Genomic DNA, 23,294 nt, shown 5'->3' with positions numbered 1-23,294 from the left:
ATCAAATATTGAAGAAACTTGTTGACGAAGTCACTTAAGATACCCAGATGAATTAGGGCCTCCAAGGAAAACAACCTTCAAAATCTTGATGATTTCTTGATCAAAAATGATAAATGAAGATTATGGGGACCCATATATGATGTATAGATACAATGTGAACCATCTCTTGATTGATCTCCTTGCATTGGGAGTCTTAAACCCTAGATATGAGCTTGATAAGGCATTGGTGGATGCACACACTACCTACAAAAGAAACAAAGCTATACATAGACATATTTTTGGTATTTTGGTTAGTAAATAATGAAAAACAAAGTATGATACAATGAAATGTGCTTGGTGATCTCTCCCAATGCAAACCCAATGAATGTCGGGTAAAGAGGATGCCAAGGTGTGATCCCAAAGCCAATGCAAATGATGAAATAGCATGAGGGATGTTAGGGTCAAAAATTGGGGTCTTACACTGAGCATATTCTTTGAAAGATTTATTTCTTTTTCTGTGAGAGAGATGTTGTAGTTGCATACGGTTAAGAGGCATGTCCAGATTATACTTGTACTACTTTATGAAGGTATTAGCAAGGTCTTCCCAAGATTTGACATGAATTCTTTCTAGATGCATATACAAATCTAAGGATGCCTTACTTAACCTGTCTTGAAAATAATGCATTATCAGTTTCTCGTTTTCCGCATAGGCAGCCATCTTTCTGACAGACATCCGTAGATGATTCCTAGGGAAACTGACACCTTTATACTTCTCGAATTCCGACGTCTTAAACTTTGGAGGTATAACTACATCAAGTACTAGACACATTTCTACAACATTAATTCCAAAGATATTAAAGCCTTCTACAACCCCCAGACTTTCTTTTAGTATCTTGTACTTGTTGTCGACCCTTGGTTCCCCATTAGCAGTAACTGGTTTATTCTCTTGAACCATATACCTTGGGTCTTCATCTTCATATTTCTGGCTTAAGTCTATGTAATTTTCATGTGGAACTGGTATTTGTGTAGGACAAGGTGCCCTATTCTGAACCAAAATTGGAAGAGATCCTTTAGGAAGAGGGAAGTTTATTTTTGGTTGAGTGATATCAACTCCAGTACCTTGGATATCAGAGATGAAACCGTATAAGGTGTTACCGTTCACAGGTGTAAGGACCGAAGTGGAAACGTTCTTTCTATTGTTAGCCTCACTATCTCTTGCCATCATATTAGTAATGATGCGCATGAGTTGGTCTATCTTGTCCTTCATACCTTCAACGCTACCTTTCATTGACTCTATCTCTTCTCTGAGAGCGGCCAAATTTTGCTCAAGTTGTTCCATAGTCTTCTTGCGGTGAGCTCGAGTTTGATATGGTGGTCAGAGAGTCAGATTGTCTTGTTCAATGATTCTAAGAAAAAAGGGAGAAAATGATTTTCCTCTTTTTTATTTTTATGCATGTTGATGTATATATGAATGCATGAGTATGTATTCAAAAATACTTATTTAGAGGAATCCCAATCGTTTATTTATTGTAAGCAATACTAGAATTTCAAACACTTATTTATTTAGAGGAATCCCTTACTTTGATTTGAAGAGCTTGACGATAAATGATTAAGATTTCCTGTAATGGTTGGATGCAAAAAAAAAAAAAACACTTTAATGATATGATGATATGACTATCTTAAGGTTTGAGGATATTTGAGGTGATATGAAAATAATGACCTAGTTAAAGGGAGTCTTATTATGGTTGGCCAGTTCTAAGTTTATGCTACCTAATCTCCTCACTTGTAGGATATAGAATTTTGGATAATAGCCCTAGAGTCATGAACTGTAGCCTTGTTTTACCATGAGAAAGAGCAAGCCTTCCTAAGGTAATCCTTTAGGATAAGTCTCATCTAGGCGAAACCTTAGTAACGATCCTTGCGGGTTGATAACATAATGTCACCATGGGTGAAACATGTTCTAGATAATGGCTCCCAAAGTCATAGACCACATCCAAATCATCAAAACAGTGAGGGGATAACCCTACTATGAAGAAAAAATTGTAGGGTCTATTATGAGTGTAGCTTTCATGCCTCTGAGAGATGTGACATCTCACCGGTTGGCACTATGATTCTACATCTTAACTTATGTATTTCCTCCAAGCTTGGGTTTTAACTTCTCACAAATAAAAATCCCAACCAATGACATGCAAATATATAGTAATAAAGCATAAAGGATAAAATAAAAAATAAAAAGTAAAAATAAATAAAAAGTACAAATAAAAGCAAACAAGCAAAACAAACAAGCCCTAGAACTAGAGGGTAGGATTGACTCTCTTTAGGGAAGATGAGTTGTTCCCAACAGAGTCGCCAGCTGTTGCGGCTGGAAAAACTATAGAGTCGCCATCATATTTTATTAGTTCCTAAGGAATAGGGAAATAATGATAAAACCTAAAGTTAAGGATGAGACACTAGGGTTTGGGAGTCAATTAAGTGAGGGGAAGGTGTAGGTACCCCTCACCTCCAGTATACTCAATGGGATCCTTCTCTAGTTCTAGGGTTAACTATGTTTGCTTAAGGGGAGTTTTCTTAGATTACTCATTATTTTCTTAATCTGCTTATGTACAGAGAAATTAGGTTTTGATATAAAAAATATTTAATCATGAAGTAGAACAAAGAAAAGGTTTTTTGTTACTGTACTTGTCATAGTGTTACAACTTTGTGCCTATGTACCCTCAAGCAATATGAAGGATCAGAGTACTATAATTCGTCTAGAAAATGATTGTGGATTTGTTGATTTTATTTTAGAAAAGTTTTCAACGCACGGGGGACGGAGAAAAAATTGATTGAAAATATGTCTCAATGCACAAGGGCAGAGAAAATTTTATTTCAGTGTGTTGAAATTGGTTTTAGGTTGACACCCACTAATCAACTTAATTTTCAAAAATATGTTCTTCACTTGATTTAGCAATTAGGGCATGCCATATAGATATATAACTATTATTTTGAATATTTAAAAAAAAATCTTTAGAAGTAATAAACTTGACAAAATATAAAATACATAACAGAAAAATGTTAACAACTAATATTATATATATATATTTTTTGTATTTTTGTTTATGACTTGCTAATCCTAATCCTAGCTATCCTAATTGGATAATAAACCCGAGTTACCTTAATTCCTTAAAATTATTCTATAATATTTTAATCACAAATTATTAAATATAAGAGGTTCAAAAGCATTAAGTATTTATTTATCTTTTTTAGGATTTTTAATAATAACTATAAAAGATATGTTTTTATTATAAATTATTTAATTATAAAACTAACTTAATGGTATTAATTAAATTATTTATCCCTAATTATTCTGATCATCTTAGGAGTGATAATAGAGAGGGAGGAGAAAGTGAAGAGAGAGAGAAAGAAAGGGGTAAAATGATCCATTTCTAAAAGTGCTAGGGTCTTACACCTTCTCCCTCAACCTCCATGTCACTCCCACGTGGTTCACTGAGACCCAACAAAAATGTTGACTCTAACCATCCTCCTTGTACACACTCCCACCATGTGCCTCTGTTGACTTCAAATCTCAATCCTCCATTTCGCTTACTTTGACTAGTATGTTAAATCAAAGGTTGTGATATGAACTTACTCAATCCCTTGGATCAGGATCAAACGCCTAAAGAGTTAACCGTTGACTTTCTCTCTCCATGGACTTTTTGGCCAGTGTTGGGCTTAGAGGTCCAATGGGCTTAATCCTTTTGCTTTCCACACCCCTCAATGAATGGCCTAGTGCATCTACAACTAAGTTCACACCCCTAGTCTATTTTATTTATTTATGTATTTTATTTTTCTATTTTAATTACAATTTTAATTATGATTAATTTTAGGGCTAATGACCACTCTCCAATTGGACTGCCCTAAACCCTTCAACGAAAATCTCCCCACCTTTAGAACCACCGTAGGACCACCATTTTAGCCACCACATTCATCATGGTCCTCGTAACCCTGATTAACATGAACCTAGATCTTCATAACTTCAACAATAACCCTACGAACCCTAACCCTAATTCAACACTTCCAACTATCATACCCTAATTTTACTCCTAAGATTCCACCTATCATAGCATTTACATTTCAACCAAGATCACAAGCATGGGATCCTCCTAACCTTCACCTCTTTGGGTTTGCCATCGAGGGAGATCATCAAATACCCTTTGTGTTTTCTTTTACCTTTTTGCTTGCTTGCATTCTAACTTTGCTAACCTTATCCAAAATACAAAAATATGCATTGTTTCCTTTTTCTTATTGTACAAGGTAGATACTTGCAATCAAAGGATTAAGCTTCGTTTCTAGATTAGGGTTTTGATTCCCAAAGTCAAAGTTTGGTTAATAAGTGGTCCACAAGAGCTTTTATTTCAATTCATGACCTATAATATTAGGTCACATTCATATCAAGCTTCATTCAACATTATTTGATCTAGAGAAGTTCAAATTTGGTGCATGTTTTCAAAGTTGATTCAAGTATGATTCCTGTGTTTTTTTCATGCCATCTCCATCCAATTTTCAAGCAATTATCAAGAATCTTCAAAGGACAATTAAGTTTCCTCCATTTGGTATTCAAGTGTTCATCATTGGGACTTTAGATGCAAGAAATTACAAGTTGGCACATGTTTGGTTGACCTAAAATCAAGTATGGCATTCCATTTGGTCCAAACACCATAACTTTCTAATTTCTCAACTTTTTTGGTATCTACTTTGAGCCAAATGTGTCATTTGAACTCCTTTACAACTTTGCTTCATGGGTCAAACATCAATTTTACCTCTAAGTCCATAAGTTTTGGAATTTACCAAGATGCCCATTTGTGTACAAAAGTAGGCCCAAGACCTGGTCGACCTAGTGCCTGACCTAGAATTTCAGGTCACGACCCTAACTTTCCATCCATGCCATTTTCAACTCAAGCTTCCTTTTGATTTGATTCTTTTTGCATATGATTCTTCACCATGAGGAGATCATTTGGCATAACGAATATCTCAAAACGCAAGAGTGAATCTCATTTGGCCTAAGCTTCAACATTGTACCATGGACTTTGCTTCTTGCGCAAGTTTCAAGTCACAGATTCCATGCCATGTTCCATTTGGGACCACCTGCACATGTGCAACCTTTTTGGCAAAGCAAAACACATATGAACAAGTGCAAAACGATTTGGTTTCATCATCAACTCACTCATTTCATGTTCCATTTCACACGCTCGGAAAATCCTCAAAGTTCTAACCTAATTCACACGAATTTGCCTCCATTTCACACGTACCATGATCTCACTTCATTCCTTATAAATAAAGGAACATTTTGCCTTCATTTCCAACCTTGGATAGCCAAAGAAACTCTGAAACCATTTTAACCCGATACCTCAAAAAACCACTAAACCATTTCCTTGATTCAAACTCTTTTAGTTTCGAATGTTTGCCCAGAATCACTCATTGACACCTTCTGAAGCTGACTGAAGCATTGCCTTGGCTTGAAACTCTTTTGAACTTGACTTCCAAATCCACCATTGTTGATCTCTGAAGCTTCAACGAGAAAGGTAGATACGAATTCCATTTCTGAGCAAACAAGTTACCAGTGTGTTCGTCTTGGTTCACTAATCAAAATCCCTCAACTACCTTGAATTTATATTGAGTATTAGTCATTTAATTTTACTTTGAAGAACTAGGGTTCTTAGTGTTCTTGAGCAAATTCTCTTTGCTCAGAGCCAATCAATGACTCTGAAACAAAGAGACATGAACGATTATGTGTTGCGAAGCTAACTCCATGCTTGGCTGTTGCTGAAAACACGAGTTCATGATTTGCAAAAATTGAGCAAAGGTTGAAGATAAAGTCTGGTTCATGCGCCTTGGTACCAAATGTTTGAATCCAGCCAATAAGATCCTTCCACGCACTTTTTTTGAATCTTAGTAGTCGTTGGCGCCCTAATTTATTTTTCTTTTATTACTTTTATTTCCAAATTAGTTTCTCACTCATTATTAATTCAATTTGATCCAAATGTTTTATACAAGGTCTCTAAAATTATTTTGCATTACATACATTTTTCTCATATTTCTTAAAATCATTTTTGCATTTTTGGTTATTTTAATTTCTTTTTTCCTTTTAATTTCATTTTGCAATTTATTTTTTAATCATTTTAAAATATTTTTGCACCCAACTTTTTAGGTCCTTTTATTTGTAATATTCTTGACTTCTCATAATTTTTTCAACTATTTCTTTTATGCTTTGGTGCTTGATTTGAATTGTCTCTTTATTTTTCATTTAAAATCATTTTAATTTGCCTTTTAATTTATTTTTGTTTGATTTTTGGTTGACTTTTGTTTGACTTGAGTTGTTGACTTGGTTGATAAATACTTCTACATTTCAAGTCATCCATAGATGGTCTCTTAGGTTGATTCAGTCATTCAATATGTTGCTAGGTGATCATTGGATCATATTTTTGACACTTTGAGTTAGTGATAGATCATCCCTTGGTTGTGCCATATGTTTGGCTCCATTGACTTCTTGTGGATCCTAAGTCAAACACTTGAGCTTGCTTTCATATTGCCTCTGGTTCTCTTCTTTCCTCTTTGAGTTTTTGAAACAATTGTGCTTCATACCTTGAGACTTTGATTCTTTGTATTAACACTATAACATGATTGCCACATAGATTGCTTGCCCCATGATCACTAACTGGTTACATTTAACATCTAACACCCAACTTTACCTTTATGCTCTTTACATTTATGTCATTTACATTCATGTCATTAACATTCTTGCCTTTTACTTTTGCTTGTTTTGCTTTCTTATTTCAAAAGAACAAAAATATGATAAAAAATGGCTAAGACCCGAAAAGCTTTAATCTAATATTATGGACTTTGTGTTACTATCCCTTGCTTGAGGAGTATTTTGGACCTTGGATTGTAGGACTTAGTGCTTTTCTTGCTTGGAGTATATTTGAATCTTTGGTATTCATTTGAGACTTTGTGATCTCTCAGGACCCTCTGATTCTCAATTCAAGACTTGGTATTCCTTGTGGCTTTATGGCTTTGTTATTCATATGGACCCTATGAATTTCCTCTGATCATGTGCTTATTCATCTTGTGGTTTAATCCAAAGGGAAATGAATGCTTGTTTTGACTAATGTCAAATGCTTTCTCCATCTTGTGGTTAGTACACTTGCACACACAAAGGCTTTCTCTTGGGCTACCTTACAATGAGACCTTATATTTCATGTAATTTACTTTATGCTTTAGGATAATCTTTCCTTCTCCTCCCTACTTATTCAATTTTCAAAACTTCTCCATATTTTAAAAACCTTATTATTTTCAAACTTCACACCTTTTCTTAATAAACATTGACCTTGTCAAGTGATCCAGAAAAGTTTTTTCTCAATAAATGCTAAAACACTTAAGCATACTTGAACCTTTCTTTTTCAAGACTTCTAAAAAAACAAACTTCATCAAACTTATTTTTGTGCCTTTGTGCATTTTTTTTTCTTTAAGGGCCTTTTTTATAAAAGATTGGATATTAGTCTATTATTGTAGTGATGCAAACCCCTATACTTTTACAATATGTTGAGAAATGATTGATATTTTCCACTTGAATGCTGAGACATGCTTATGAAAAAGTCCAAGTAAAAATTCTCCATATCAAGATGATGCAAATGCTCATTTCCTCATACTTGTGGGTAGTAAGTTGAGTTTTTCCACTCGAATACGACAAAATGTCTTTTCAAATTAAAATCAATCAACAAACAACCCCAACTTTTTCATAAACACAAATTTGCAAGTGGTCCCTATGGAGTACCATAGATATGAGGGATACTAATACTTTCCCCCTGTATAACCAACCCTCGTATCTAGATTTCTCTTTTTTTCCCTTCTTTTTTGTAGGTTTTGTTCGACCTTTTTCACATTCCCTTTGGAAACAATAAAGTTTAATGGTGACTCTTGCTTTTCATGAGTTAAGTTAATCAAAAGCTTAATCTTAAATTTTTCCCGCCGTGACAGCTGACGACTCTATTGGGGACCAATCTCTAAGTGGGTTAGGCCTAGCTTGTTTATCTGTGTTTATATTATTGCATTTTGTTTGCTACTTGTATTTGTGGGTGCTTGGTGATCTCTGTGTGGTGAGATAAGTCCCTTACCCAGACCTAAGTGCACTTAACTTAGGATGGTGGTATAGTCATGTTGACCTTATTGGCGTTAACCTTGTTAGGTTGGCATGAGAACCCCGCTCAAATGAGATCCCTTCGGAGGTACTAATGTCTTGCGAGTAGTTGTAATGGCGTTATTATTTTCGACATGGGAGTCCAAGATTCTGAGAGACCTTAGAGAACTTTAGCCCCTCTTGGCCTTTTAGGACATAGTGTGGTGACCTTTCCTGCGTAGGCCTGGTCTGGTTGATACACGATACTACACTCAGACGAGGTTCTCTTGAAAATATTATTGGTCTATGAAAGATCTGAAAGATGGATTTACGACTCTATAAACTTTTTTTAGAACCTGGTTACTATTCGAGACATTCAAAGCTATAGAACATACCCTATGGGATGGTTGTCACCTTGCCCACCTAACGCCATGCTCGTGATGTTAAACCTTTGAAACCCCCATGTTTGTAATTGTGGCAAAATCATGCATTCATGCTGTAGCGGTGTATTCGTTACCATTGGAGATATTAACTAAATCCAAGGTAAATCATACAAAGTCGAGTCGCCACCGCACTTCTATTTATCCAAAGGAAAGGTTAGAAAGCGAACAAAAACCGAGAAGTTTTATCAAATCAAAAACTAATAAAAATGTCAGAGATCTGGGTAAGGGGGTTGGTTATGCAAAGGGAAGGTGTTAGGCACCCAATGCATCCTAGGTACTCCTAGGGAGCCCTTTTCACGACTTGTTGCAAAGGTTATTGTTTATGAAATTATTTTGTGCAAACATGATTGAAGAGATGAGAAAAGAATATACAAGTTTATTTACATTTTGTTGTTTGGATGGATGAACCCATTGCCTACGTAGCTTCTTATAAAAAGAATAGGATCAAAACATCGTAGTTCGGCTAAAAGATTTTGAAAACAAATGAGTGGATTGATTGGTCCAAAAGCCTTAAGGTCTTTTGTTATCAAAGGGAGAAAACTCAACCTGAAAAACCACAAGTCCACCATGTGAGAATAGCTTCAACATGCTAGTGAGGGGTTAACCCTATAATAAGCATGGAAGTCTTATAATTCAATCACTAAGGACAAAGGTGAGTATTATATCTACCACAAAGATAACTCAAACCTAATAGCTAAAGGTTATGAAAAAATTTGATTAAGAACATGGTCATTGAAACCACAAAAGAGACACATTTGAATGGGTTGAATTAACCAATTAGAAGTATATACAAAAATGGTCAAGTTTACATAAGATTCAATTCAAAATGAGTATTATGAAAAGGGTGTTTGAAAATCAAAAGCACAAGGCTTAGGTTTCTAATGTTGAAAACAAGTCAAAATGTTTGCACAAAAGTTTTTTTGGTTTGGGTTAAGGATGAAAAAGGATCAAGGTTAAGCATGCAAGAGGTAGGAAATAAAGGAAACACGGGAGTTCCTCTCTTGAGATCATAGAGATGATCCAAGTAAGTACCATCCTTTGGAATAAGCTCAAGGCAAAACAAACAAAAAGTCTCATAAGAGAACTGCAACAAAGGAAACAAGCTGCCAATAAATGGACTTACACTCAACTCCAAGGAAACAAAATGCCAATAAATGGACTTATATCCAACTCCAAACAACAAACAGGAAACAGAATGCCAATAAATGGACTTATATCTAACTCCTCAAAACAAACAGGAAACAGAATGCCAATATATGGACTTAGATCCGACTCCAAACATAGCAAACAAATGTCAAAAGCAAACATGCAAAAGCAAACAATACAATCATCACACACTATATACAAACAAGAGGCTCAATCAAATAGGTGGGCTTTAGTCAAGAGGGGTCATATCAACCTCGACAAACAAGCCAAACTGTAATGGTAAGCTATGAGCTCTTAACCACTAACATTGAGAGTTAGGGTGAAGCTGATCAAATGGAAATGAGGATAAGACCTTATGCTCTTAACCCTGGCCTGGGTGAGCTTATGACAAAGAACGTGTGGGGATCCAGAATGTGGGATCCTATTCCACTTGACAGACTCTAAACAAGATATTGGGTGCTTGTTCAAGAGCATCTGCACGTAGTGCGAGCATAATGAAAGACTCACTGAATAACAGGGGATTGATTGATTATCCCTTCTATCTGTCAATTGCCTCTTCACTTAGGAGGACTTATCAAGTAACATGCCTGATTTGGAGGTCTTTAGCACAAATGTAAACAATCACAAACAAAGCCTCACAAGGAGGACTTCAGCCAAATGCCTGCCAAAAAGGTGACAGGACTTCCAGACTACATGGAGTAAGAGAGTAGCTACCTAAGTGGTGTATCAACCACAATCCAAAGCTCAAGCAAGAGCTAAAAGCTAGCAACTAATGTACCTGTACAAAAGCTAAACAGTTAATATGGTATTCAGAAAACCAACAGACAAACAGTGGACTTTCCAAATATGTACAACTTAATGAACAATGCTCAAGCAATCAAGTGAACTCATGAGCATCAATTAGAACCTACAAGACAGAAAGAGTTAGTGCTCAAAGGCATTTGTATCTCACAAAGTGAGATCAAACCAAACATCAAAGCTAAATGTCCAAACCTGAAACACAAAGCACAATTAGTTCATGTACAAAACACTAGTACAAAGACTAGGTTCAAAACCAAACCAAATAATGAAAACAGAACTCAATCTTTTGCACAAAGCAAGTTCAAACATGTCACAAAATATCCTCAAAAGGACAAGCATCAATTCATAAGGAAAAGGCATCAAACAATTCATGTCATGCAAAGGCAAACAATGTGCACAAAGTTGGATATCCAAATTAGAAAATCCAAATCAAAACAGAAAAGCATCCAATGATCATGAAATGTTTTATGTGAACTCAACATGTCATGAACAAACATCATGCAAAAAATTAGATCCAGAAGAGTTCAAATGGTAGGTAATAAAAAATGCACAAATTGAATACCAAAAATGTGACACAAATTGTCACAACATATCTTCATGTGTCCAAAACAGTGATAGCATATGATAAAAATCTCAAACAAAAGCTCAAAAATCATATCACATGTGAGGATCAAGCATGCCAAATTTCAGATCAATTGGATTAAAGATGAGCATTTCACAAAGCAATGAATGTAACATGTCAAATTTGGCATAATGTTCAATCACAAAATCACAATTAAAAACCCAGCAATCAACAAATCATGAAATAAATCCTATAAAAAACTAGAGATTAAAACAAGAATGTGAAAAAAAATTGGGATCAAATTGGACATTTCTACTATTTTTTATGATTTTTTGAAGTTGAAGAAATAAAATGAAATATATGACATAATGGAGGGAAAATGAAGTTTGAAATAATATTCAGAATATGCATCCATCCAGGTTCGAACCCATCCAGGCAAGGTTAAGAAGAATATTCAAAATAAAATCAGCAAAGTGCACACGCCAGGATTCGAACTCACGCTCCAAGGGAAATGAAAATGTTCAAAATAAAATCAGAAACAATGCTATGCCAAGGATCGAACGCAAGCACTGAAGGATCAAAGGTGCCTGAATCAAAACGCTGCGCATCATTTAATGCGTGGCAAGCTACATCAGCGTGGTAAACAACACGCAAGCAGGCCAAACGCTTCCTGGCCAATGATTCACACACGTAGGCGACACACTCAGCATCCATGATGGCCAAACCCTAAGAACATAAACCAGACGCCGAAACAGTAGTTCCGGTCGTCTTCTCCGGCCGTCTCCGGCGGAGATTCATCAAGAATTTTCCAAAATCGAGCAAATTATACATGGTTCGAAAGATCTTTCAACGTAGAATCCGAATATCATGTTCATTCAACCTAAATCTCACTAACACGCACAGATCGAAGGGAAACATTTTCATCATCCAAACTTTAAATCAACATATCATGCACAATACTCAACCAAATCAAGATCTAAAACTATCAGCATTCTCAGCACAACACGATCTACATAATCATGGCAAGCAATTGGCAAAAGGAGATGACAAAAATTTCACTTACTTGAAATGGCAGTGATGGAAATCGTGTCCTCAAGCTTCCAGAACTTCCAGATCTTCTCCAGTGACCTTGACTTGAATCTTGATGCAAGAATTACCAGTTGGAAACACCTAGATCCAGCTCAATTTGAAGCTTCCATTAACATATGATGCACTTGAATCTGCACGAATTTGGACTGAATTCCACAAAATAATGGTTGAATCTTGATCAATGAAGGATGATGATCAAGATTATGCAATAAAATCTGGTGTTTGTGTGAAGAGTTGAGAGATTCTAAGAGAGAGAAAAAATGGAGGGAATGGAAAATTTCAGATCTGAAAATGCTTCTCCCTTGAAAAACAGTTATGATTTAGCTTATATACCACCTGTTAATGACTTTGCTAATCTCAATTTGCATTGGCTAAACATGATTAAGGAGATGTAAGGTGTTTTTGCAAAAATGGCAAGTGTGCTTAGCATGTACATGCCACACGTGAACAGTGCCATACTGAGCCTTGTTTTCACTTAAAATCATTCAATAATCAAGATGGAATTGGTGTTTGGCTTGCATGATCCACCAAATTTGAATTATTAAATTTCCCTCCAAAATGCACATGTGTGAACAAGTGATCATATGAGCTTATTTCATGCAAGGCCATGATTCATTTGGAAAGTATTGGTCATGACAAGCATTTTGCAAAAAGAGTGGACCAATTTGGAGTTTTGAATCAAAAGTTATGCCATGTTGAACTTCCATGCATACTTTGTGATCATTTGGCCATAACTTCTCAACCAATTATCAGATGGACATGAAATAGGACTTTTTGAAAAGAGGAGAGAAAGATATTCAACTTTCATGTTCACCAAAAGTCCATTTGAAGCTTCTTTGATGTTGGAAAATCAAGTTGAATGTGGACCAAAAACTTGCCATTTTTGGAAACTTGAAATTACAGGTCATTTTCCATTTTTGGAAACTTTTGCAATGACTTCAAAATCTTCAAGATAGATGTTTGAAATGATGAATAGGCCTTGTATGAACATGAATGGGATGTCTCAAATCATTTCTCCCACCTCAAAGCCCTCAGTTGACTGCATAGTTGATTATTTGGTCCTCAGATGACCTGAAAATGCCTTGATGAACTTGAGCCTCCACCACTTGGGGAAAATGCTCCAAAATGGAACCATAGCTCATGTAAGCTCAATATGATAATCATGTGGTCCCTATTCAAGAAAATACCATCAACTCTTGTACAAAGGATGCTCTTGAATTGCTTTGACCTGATGATTGCTTCAACTACAAAACAAATGTTAGTGACATATTTTTGGTGCTTTTGGTTAGTGATTAAAACAAGAAAAGCAATGATATACAATGCAAGCAAGCCTGGTGATCTCAAACCACTCACAAGAGATCCCAACCCAAAGGGCAAGGAAGCCAAGATGCTCAAATGATCCTTGAGGCTATGCAATGCAATGATGTGATGCCATGAGGGATCTTAGGGACAAAATTGGGGTCTTACACATGCATTCATAAACATATTTTTTTCACCTGGTTTTCAAGGAACTTAAGAATTTTATTTGCAAACATCGTAGGTAATTTGAGAATGGAATCTGGAAGGAGAAATACTCATTAATTCCATTTAAAACATCCTTAATTGTCAAAATTAAGGAATCTAAGATCTTTGGTGGTTTGTCCTTCTGATTTCAAAGACTGGTATGGAAGACTTCTGACTGTGTTGAACACTGATGTAGAAGACGGAGTTCTGAACACCTTGGTCCAATTCTATGATTCAACATATAGGTGTTTCACTTTCCCTGATTTGGAGGAGTTTTCCTATTACATAGGCTTGCCTGTATCATATCAGATACAATTCAATGGTTTAAAGGAGATTCCTAAGTCTCATGTCATTGGAGGGGATGTGCATTTGAGAAAAGGGGATATTGATACTAATCTTGTGACTAAAGGAAGTATTCTTGGTCTACCTGCTAAGTTCTTGATGGAGAAAGCTGCTGCTCTTACTAGTGCTGGGAGTATGCCTGCTTTCAAAGCTGTTCTCGCTTTGCTTATCTATGGCATAATTTTGTTCCCTAATCTTGATAACTTTGTGGACATCAATGTTATATGTATCTTTCTTATTCGGAATCCACTTCCTACTTTGCTCATAGATACCTACTATTCTATCCATCACAGAATAGAGAAGTGGTTTATTTTGCACTTGCAACAACCTATCTTATTCAAGGATAACAAGAAGTGTTTGAGGTGGTCTCAGAGGATCATGTCTCTCACTAATGCAGACGTGACTTGGTATTCTAGAGTTTATGATGACATGAAGATTATTGATAGTTGTGGTGAATTCCCCAATGTACCTCTTCTTGGTACAAAAGGTGGTATCAACTACAATCTATTTTTGGCTCGACTTCAACTTGGGTATGCTATGAAGGATAAGCCAATCAATATTCTTTTTGGAAGGGTTCTTCATTCAATAAGGTGTTGATAGAAAGGGATTGAAGGAGAAGATAGTCCACGTCTGACATAAGATTGACAAAAAAGGAAAGGATGAATTAGGAAACAAATATTGTGTTGCATTAGAGCCTTACACTCAGTGGGTGCAAGCAAGAGCTTCTAAGATTAAGATGCTTTATCCTCCTGAAGAAAATATGTTCCCTAAAGTCAGAGGAATCATTCGTGTTCAAGTTGAAGATCTGAAAGGACAACAAGTTGCTTTAACTCGGATGAAGCAAGAAAGAGATGCTTGGGAGAGTAAGTTTCATGTTTCAAATCCGGAAAGGCTAGAACTCCAAAGGAAATTGAATGAGAAAGATGATCTACTTCACCAGAAGGACGACTTGATTGAACATAATGGAAAGAAAATGAAGAGGGAGCAAGAGGCTAGGTCTGGCGCTTGGAAAGGTGTTGTTGACAAGATCTTGAAGGAAAAGGCTGACATGAAGACTGCTTTTGAAGCTCAAATCAAGAAGATCAAGAGAAAGTTGCAGCAGGGAGGTGGATCTTCTCTAGCTATGCCCCCCTCGGATCCTAGGCCTTAGTTTCTGTTTTTGTTTAGGTTTGCTTTAAAATCATGTACTAAAATTGTAATCCTTCCAGATATTTTAATGAAATGAAAGTTCGAGTTTTCTTTTAATGAGTTATTACTTATGATGTTTGCAATTTGTTTTAATTCCTTAGTTCCTTGAAAACAATAATTTGCACATTGCATTTCAAGCATCATTTTCATCATCTGGTCTTGCTTTTCATAAGTGTTTTTCAGAGTCTCATTCGTTTTCCGTCGTCTTCGTAGAAGACAAGCTAACAAACTGGTACTACTCGTGCCAACTCAAGACAAATGATGGAGACAATCGAGCAAGAACAAAGAGAACTTTGTGAGGACGTGAATTAATTGAAAGCAAGAATGGATAGAGTGACTGATCTATTGGAATCTTTGGTAGCAACTCAAAATCAACATCCACCTCCATCTCAACCTCAAGTGATTGTTATCTCTGAGATTGCAACAATTCCTGTTGTATCTGCTGTACCTAATGGACTTCCACGTCAGAACTAGATGCCTGCTGGTTATCCTTGGGGTATGCCTCCCAATTATCTACCAGAGAATTTCAACCCTACCGCTGAAGCTCCTTTGATGAATCATGTTCCTCCAGTTCGATCTGTAATGGTCACATCTCCTCCAGTTGTGCATGCTATGCCACAAGTAGAGGATCCTATCTATTACACTGCTCCAAGTGAGAATCCAGATGTTTATTAGAGAATGGATGAATTCCAGGATAAATTTCAAGAATTGTAGAAAGAGTTGAAAGCTATAAAGGGTAAATACCTGTTTGGTAAGAATGCTTATGATTTATGCTTGGTACCCATTGTCAATATCCCTGTCAAATTCAAGGTCCCCGACTTTAGAAAGTACAAGGGTAATTCCTGTCCTCAGAGTTACTTAACTATGTATTTTTGGAAGATGACTACTCACACTGATGATGATAAGTTGTTGATCCATTATTTCCAAGACAGTTTGACTGATGCATCTTTGAAGTGGTATATGGGACTGGACAATGCCCATATCAGTTCTTTTAATGACCTTGTAGAGGCGTTTGTACGCCAGTATAAGTATAATTTGGACATGGTTCCTGATCGTGACCAGCTTTATGCCATGTCACAGAAGGATAAGGAATCGTTCAAAGAGTACACTCAGAGGTAACATGAAGTTACTGCCCATATTAACCCTTCGATGAAGGAGAAGGAGATGAAAAAGATGTTTCTCAAAACTTTGAGTTCTTTCTATTATGAGAGGATGGTTGCTAGCGCTCCAAATGACTTCACTGAAATGGTTGGTATGGGAGTCAGATTGGAAGAAGGCGTCAGAGAGGGTCGTTTGACAAAATAAGAAAGTTCATCAGATGGATCAACATCATATAGAAACCCACTTTTCCTTTGGACTTTAAAACAAGCAATATCAATAAGCAAGTAGAAATATGAAGAGCAAGGCGTCAAATAAAGATAGCCACATCCAAGCTAGCAACTTCATAGTCTTCTTCTTAATATTCCCATGTATCAGATGACATACTCCTTGAATGGCTCAGAATAAGGCATTAGACACAGGTTCAAAGTAACATTTGCATCAAGACCATGTAGCAGCTGAACTCGAGTGGATCCCAATACTTGTAACAGATAAAATCTCAATTCTCAATGACTTGGTTTCAGAGATTTTGGCATTGGCCAAGTCCTTTTGCATAGGGAATATTGCATAATTCTAAGTCCAAAGCTCAGATCAAACCCAACAGTCCACACAAGCATTTTTTAGGGTTTTTTGTTGTTTATTAGGTATTTTAAGGTCCTAAGCCCATAAGCACAAACAAGATACACAAACAATTATGTACAACCACAATATATCGCTCAAGTGAGCAAAGTAAAAATAGTATAAACATAAACAAGTTAGATGATATGTAAATGGAAAATGAAATGGTAAATGACTTGAATTTAAATGGCATAAGGTAAATGACTTGAAATTAAAAGCAATAATAATAGAATTTAGTCAAGTGTTAGTTGATTAGAAGTTAGTGGATTTTTGCTTTTCAATTGATTAAGTCATTCTTTGGAGAACACTCAACCCTCTATTCACAAGCATGGATCCTTGAACCAAGATATCTTCCAAGGGAAGTAAAATAGGCCAAGTTTCCACACAATACCATGAAAGGGGGAGACTTACAATCCCACTTACTAGAATGCTATGCCTTTGGGTCAAAATTTAGCACTATGTTAAGCAACCGTAATTGGAATTATCTAGAAGTCACAACTATCTAAGACCGGGAAATAGAAAATTTTGTATTAATGCATGTTAGAGATATGGTATACTGAACCATATGATCGCTCGACTGTGTGAGTCGAGAATGGGATACAAACTGCAAGTGCACAGTTCTATCGCGTAGTTTTAAAAGATATCGATCCCACAGGGACTTATGAATCGATATACCGTTATCTAAGGTTACTACGTAAAGCTAAGGTGAAAAATGTTTGATTGTTCGGGGAAAAACTAAAGGCTAAACTAAGATCTAGATTAAATATTAATAAAACGGATATCGGTATGTAGTTCGTCAAAACTAGAGAATCAAGTCTTTGTCGGTTTCTTGGTTTTAAAATAAATCGTTTCGGTTAACTTTATTGGTTAAAGGTTTTATCTCAAACTCTCGCTCTGTTGAATAAACCATGATTTTATATTAATGTAGCTGTCACTTATGATTAAGTCAAAAACCATTTTTTGAAAACAATAAAGTTGCAGAAACTCTTCTTAAGAAAATACTGACCGTTTTAAACACCCTTATCTCAAACTCTCGCTCTGTTGACTTAGGTTATATAATTAAATCCAAATGCTTAACTCTCGTCCTCACATTCAATCTTTAAAAATACTTTTTGGAAAAGGTCAGAATTTAATTAACTCTAAAACTTGCTCTCGCCCTGATCTAGAATTAATGCCTAACTTACACTGTCCAGTTAAAACCTCAAACTCTCGCTCTGTTGATTTTAACTTCTTTATGTCTTTTACTTTTGTAAAAAATCTTGTTATTAAACCTGTAAGTTGAGACCGTAAAAAGATTGATTTTAATTTTAAGTTTAATTAGACCGACTTAGTCTTGATCCCTTATTCTGCTTACTTTACATACCGATATCTAGGCGAATTAGCCAGACATGCTAAATAAACGAGAATACATATCATGCATAAACAGACTCATTCCAGGCAGATAATATAAATAAATAATAAAACAAAACATTAAATAATGATTAAAGAACCTGAATGCGTAATACAATAGTCTTGAACACTCCACCACAAGCCGGTAGGATTTGTTCTTGGATTCTTCAATTAAACAATAAATTAAACCAAGGAAATAAAACTAGAATCTAACGTAAGGTTAGATCCGATAAAAAGTTACACGATAGTTTCCGGTGTAGAAACTATTATGCGAAAAAATATCTAAATGCTAAAAAGGGAAAGGTAAATTGCAAGGGAAAAGAAATGTAGAACTTGCAAAAGAAATAAATAAATAAACAATGTTAAGTTGCTGGAAAAGAAAGTAAGCAAAAACGTAAAAGAAAGAAAATTGGAAAAGCTTCGGCAGTGTGAGCGTGGAAAAACCGAGGAACCCTTTTAGGTTTTTGGAGTAGCTATTTATATTGGTGCTGGTAACTGCTTTTCGTTTCTCAAGGTCTTCAACGTGGCTAAATGCATGGCGTGGATATAGGACACAAACTCCTCAACGTCTCTTCAAGTCTTCTGAGGGCGTTACTTGCGCCAAAAAGGTAGTGGAATGGTGTGACGCTCGTCACACCATGTGTGACGTCCGTCACAAGGCTGTTTTGCGTGACGCTCGTCACGCACCCTGTGACGTCCGTCACAGGCACATCATTGGTGACTTGTGCGCTTTGGGCTGGGCTTTGGCATTTGGTTCCTTTTCTCTCCTTTTTGCACCTCCTTTTCTTCCATTTTCACTTGTTCTTCAAAATAGACTACCTGAGACAAATAGGAAGAAAATACCACGTAATATCTCATAAAATGCAGTAAACCGAAATAAATAGTCATAGAATTTAATGGAATTAAGTCCTAAAATATGATATAATTTCGTGTTATCAAACTCCCCCATACTTAGATCTTTGCTTGTCCTCAAGCAAAATTCAATATAGAAATCGTTTTAAAAATTTAGCCAGATGAAATTTCAAAACACACATCAATTCGTAATAGGTTGGAAGTGGATTTTGTTTAGAAGCAACTTGAGTTTAATCTTGACATCAACAACTACCGTTACAACTTAGATAACCCTACCTCATGCAAATCAGTTCAAGTAATGTCATTATAGCTATCCTAGTTCCTTTACTTTTATTTCACCCGCTTTCATTCTAGCGAAATCACATTAAGCCCTTTATCTTTTCGCGCACATAGTGGAGTAACCGGTTAGTGATTATGATCCGCTTTTAGCTAGAAGTTCTGGTACATAAGTCGGATAACTTCGTTATTCAGTCCATTGCAAATTGTGGGGGATCGAACCGTAGTCCGCCCTACCGAGTTCAGTACCAGATACCTACTGAACCAACTCATAATGGATCTTTCATATTGTGTTTTTGCACGATCTGCAACCTTTAGATTAAATGATCTGGTAAGGATCACCTAATTTAGTCAGTGCATTTCCTGATATATTCATATATTTTATGTTACTTTGGGGATCATTCACTTATATTCATCGGCTCTCCACGTAGTTTGCTATTAAGATGGTGCTGACTTCTCGTATAAACTACTCGGGGTTATTATAAAACTAAAAGTTCGAGGAATCGGTATAATAGGTACTTATCCTGATCTAACATGTTGAGGTTCTCATAGTGTTGTTATGGTAGTGATTTTTGTCTTGATTTCACTCAAGTTGTATAAAATAAGCGACCTTTATACTTATTGGGTGTGTTAAATTTTTGTTATGGCTCATGAAATTTTTTGAGGGAATAGATAATAGAAATTTTCACACTCGGGACTTAACTTAAATTTTTTTTTTTTTTTTTATTAAAAGGGAAATAGCATTAAAAGGAAAAGTACATACTTGAAAAATGGAAATAGGAAGAACAAGTTTTCCCCCCCATACTTAAATTAAACATTGTCCCCAATGTTTTAAGGAAATGAAATACAATATGGAAAGGAAAGAGAAACTACAACTAAGGTTGTCTTCCGCCTCTGGTTCTTGGACCTGGTGATCTCTGACGTAAGTCTAAGTTGTCGAACCTGCTGAACAGCTCAGTAAACCGCTGGTCGGTTATGGCATTCCTAGCATCCTGTTGCTGTTGCATTTGACGCATCATCTGCAGCATTTCGACATTCTGTGCCTGCATACCATCGATAGCATCCATAATGTCGTCGTTGGTTGCAGGCCTTCTTCGCCGACGACGTTGGGAGGATGGGCCAGTTGTATTGCCGGAAGGGTTGAGCGGGACTAACTGTTGTGTAGGCGGATGATCACCTTGTTCCATTTCTTCAAACTCATCTGTTTGCGGGTTTGTTTGTGAAGGCTCGGTGGCTTCGGGAGCGTTTAGATCATAGAGGTGGCGGTCGGGGTTTGTGACATCAGTTAGGGCGATATTTGGTAGAACAACGCTTGGGACTGCCTGGTTGTTCACCATAAGATAATATCCTCCGCCTACTCTGTTCTTAATCAGGCGGCTGGATCGACAGTAGCTGATATCCATAGATAGGGGAGGTAGGGATTCTAAAGTTTGGAGTTTATCCCCTAGGTTTAGGCCAAGTGCTATGGTGGTGATTAATCCACCAATTATAAAAGGTTGCCTGCCTCTAGCACATAAGGTGCGGATATGATGAAAGAGAAAGGAGGCGGCGTTTACCTGAGTATCTGGTTCGAAGACGCACTGGAGGAAGAATAGCTCCTTTGAGTTGACCTTGCTGTTGTTTGGTCTTCCAAAAACTGTGTTTTGCAAGATGCGGATAAAGTACCGGATAGTGGGGTTATGTATATGGGAGAGAAGGAGCTCTTCCCAGTTGTAGGTATCTATACCGGAAATTTTCTTAAAAAGGCCGAAAACGCCAACTGTGTTCCAGTTTGAGTTTGGAGGGATTCTGGGGTGTAGCAGACCTTCTATGGGAAATTGTAGCATGGTACTCAATTGGTTTTGGGTTAAGGAGTACTCGGTATTGAACATACGGAAGGTTGCGGTACCGGTTAAGAATTCGTCTTCACCGGCGGGAGTGGTGTAGTCGTATGAACTCAAGAATTCTAAGGTTAGGGATGGGTAGGTGGGTTGATTATGAGTGCAAAGGAAGGTTAAGTTGGCTTGACGGAGCATCCATTCGATATCTTGGAGTAATCCTAATTGTTGTAAACAAGTTAAATCGGGGTACCTGGTGGAAACGACGCCTCGCTGTTGGAAACGCTCGAATTGCTCTCTCTGATAATTGTCATCTTCGGATCGGAAGATGATATTTCCAAAATTCTGATTTCCCGCCATTGTGATGAATGAATCTTGAGGGGGTGATTTGGAAAGAAAAAGAAATGTGTTTGATAGGAGAGAATTGTTTGTGGTGAATGAAGGAAGGTTTGGTGGGTATTTATAGGAGAAGAATTTGGAAGGTGGAAAGAAAAAGTGGTTGAAAAGTAATTAAGTGTGGTTAAATGAAAAATGAATGGGGAAGGTAAAAAGTTAAAGGTGTAACGTTCGTCTCCAACGGTTCCTTAACGTTCACTAGTCTGAGGAGTGTTACGCTCGTCACAGGAGTGTGACGTTCGTAACAGGCAATAGGCGTGCCGTCCGTTATGGATAGTGTGACGCTCGTCACACATTCCTTTTTGGAAAGGCTTCAGTAGCGTTTCACAAAATCACTTTGGTAAAGGATTTAATTTTTGTTATTTATTTTGTTTTGATTTGCTTATGAATGGTTTATTCTGCAATTTAATTTATCGTGCACGCTGAATCTGCTTTGTATAATAATAATTCATAGGTAGCAACAGTAGAGCATAATAGCTTTTGCATAATAAAATTAAATAAACAACTTCAATAAAATGATCATAATGTAATACAGGAAAGGAAAACAATGAAATGAAAGAGAAATAAATGTGAACATGAATTCAAATAACATTAATAAATAATCTAACTTAAAACTAAATAACTTAGAAAAATAACTAAACTTTATCCCTCTGTACGATCTCTGGCCGGAGGAGCAAAAGAGTTAACACGGTATAGCAACTTGTGAAACTGATTCGTCATACTGCTCATGTATCCTAGAACTTCGTGTCTCATGTTAGTAAATTCTCCTCTGAGGGCGTCTTGTTCTGACATCAAAGCTTCAATGGCGGTGTTATAATCAGTTCCGGGTATATGATGTCGGAGGTCAGGTATGGCTGATTCTTCGGTCTGAACAGGCTGAGGAGGAGGGTCAATATCATAATAGCCGGATGGTGTCTGAGGGTCAGATTCAGCATGAGGGATCTGGTCAACATAATTCTCATAGTCATCACAAATCTCATAATCCTGGATGGATTCAGTGGATCCAGCAGGAGTTGGGGTTTCATTCAGGTTATAGAGCCAGTTCCTTTGGTTATGAACACTAGTCCTAGGATCGGGCATGGTGAATAGGCAGAGAACCTGGTTATCAATAATAAGCTCAAACTCATCAATCCCAAGGTTCGCTATAAACATAGTGTTGAAGAGGAAAGGTATACTCATAGTGGTAATGCCACAAAAAGGGCTAAGGTCAAGCATAGGCTGACGTAATCCAATGACATTTCCTATCATAGTTATCAAACCGCCTATTCTAATGGGTGCTCTCTCATCCTGGATAAGGTGGTCCAAATTAGCTAACATAAAAGTGGCACCGTTCACTGGACGGTTCTGGGAAGCACAGAATATGATGAAGAGTTCATCACGTGAAACTGAAGTACTATTTGGCTTCTTCCCAAATAAAGTGTGGGTCAGGATCTTATGGAAATAGCGAAAGGCCGGGTTGTGTATGTTTCCAGAGAGAAACTCATGTTCTTCGGGCTCATCATTTCCAGTCAGCTTACCCCAAAAGTGTTCAAGCTCTCTATATTCAAAAAGTTCTTCCTGGCTTACAGTGAATGTATCAAAGGAGGTAGGAAAACCCAAAAGATTGGTAAAGTCTCTAATATTAAATTGGTACTCCATATTGA

At 36.7% G+C, this 23,294-nt stretch overlaps 1 protein-coding gene across 1 annotated transcript; it reads right to left on the bottom strand.

The window, feature by feature from the left end:
• Positions 1 to 553: 553 nt before the first annotated feature.
• LOC127130159 (uncharacterized) lies at positions 554 to 1,318 on the bottom strand. Its single transcript, XM_051059227.1, has one exon. It carries the CDS (start codon positions 1,316 to 1,318, stop codon positions 554 to 556), a length of 765 nt encoding a protein of 254 aa, XP_050915184.1.
• Between the last annotated feature and the right edge of the window lie 21,976 nt (positions 1,319 to 23,294).

The sequence above is a fragment of the Lathyrus oleraceus genome, chromosome 3, assembly GCF_024323335.1.
Source record: "Lathyrus oleraceus cultivar Zhongwan6 chromosome 3, CAAS_Psat_ZW6_1.0, whole genome shotgun sequence".
Lineage (NCBI taxonomy): Eukaryota > Viridiplantae > Streptophyta > Magnoliopsida > Fabales > Fabaceae > Lathyrus > Lathyrus oleraceus.
Note: the sequence above shows the minus strand (reverse complement) of the source record. Positions and strands in the feature narration are given on the sequence as shown.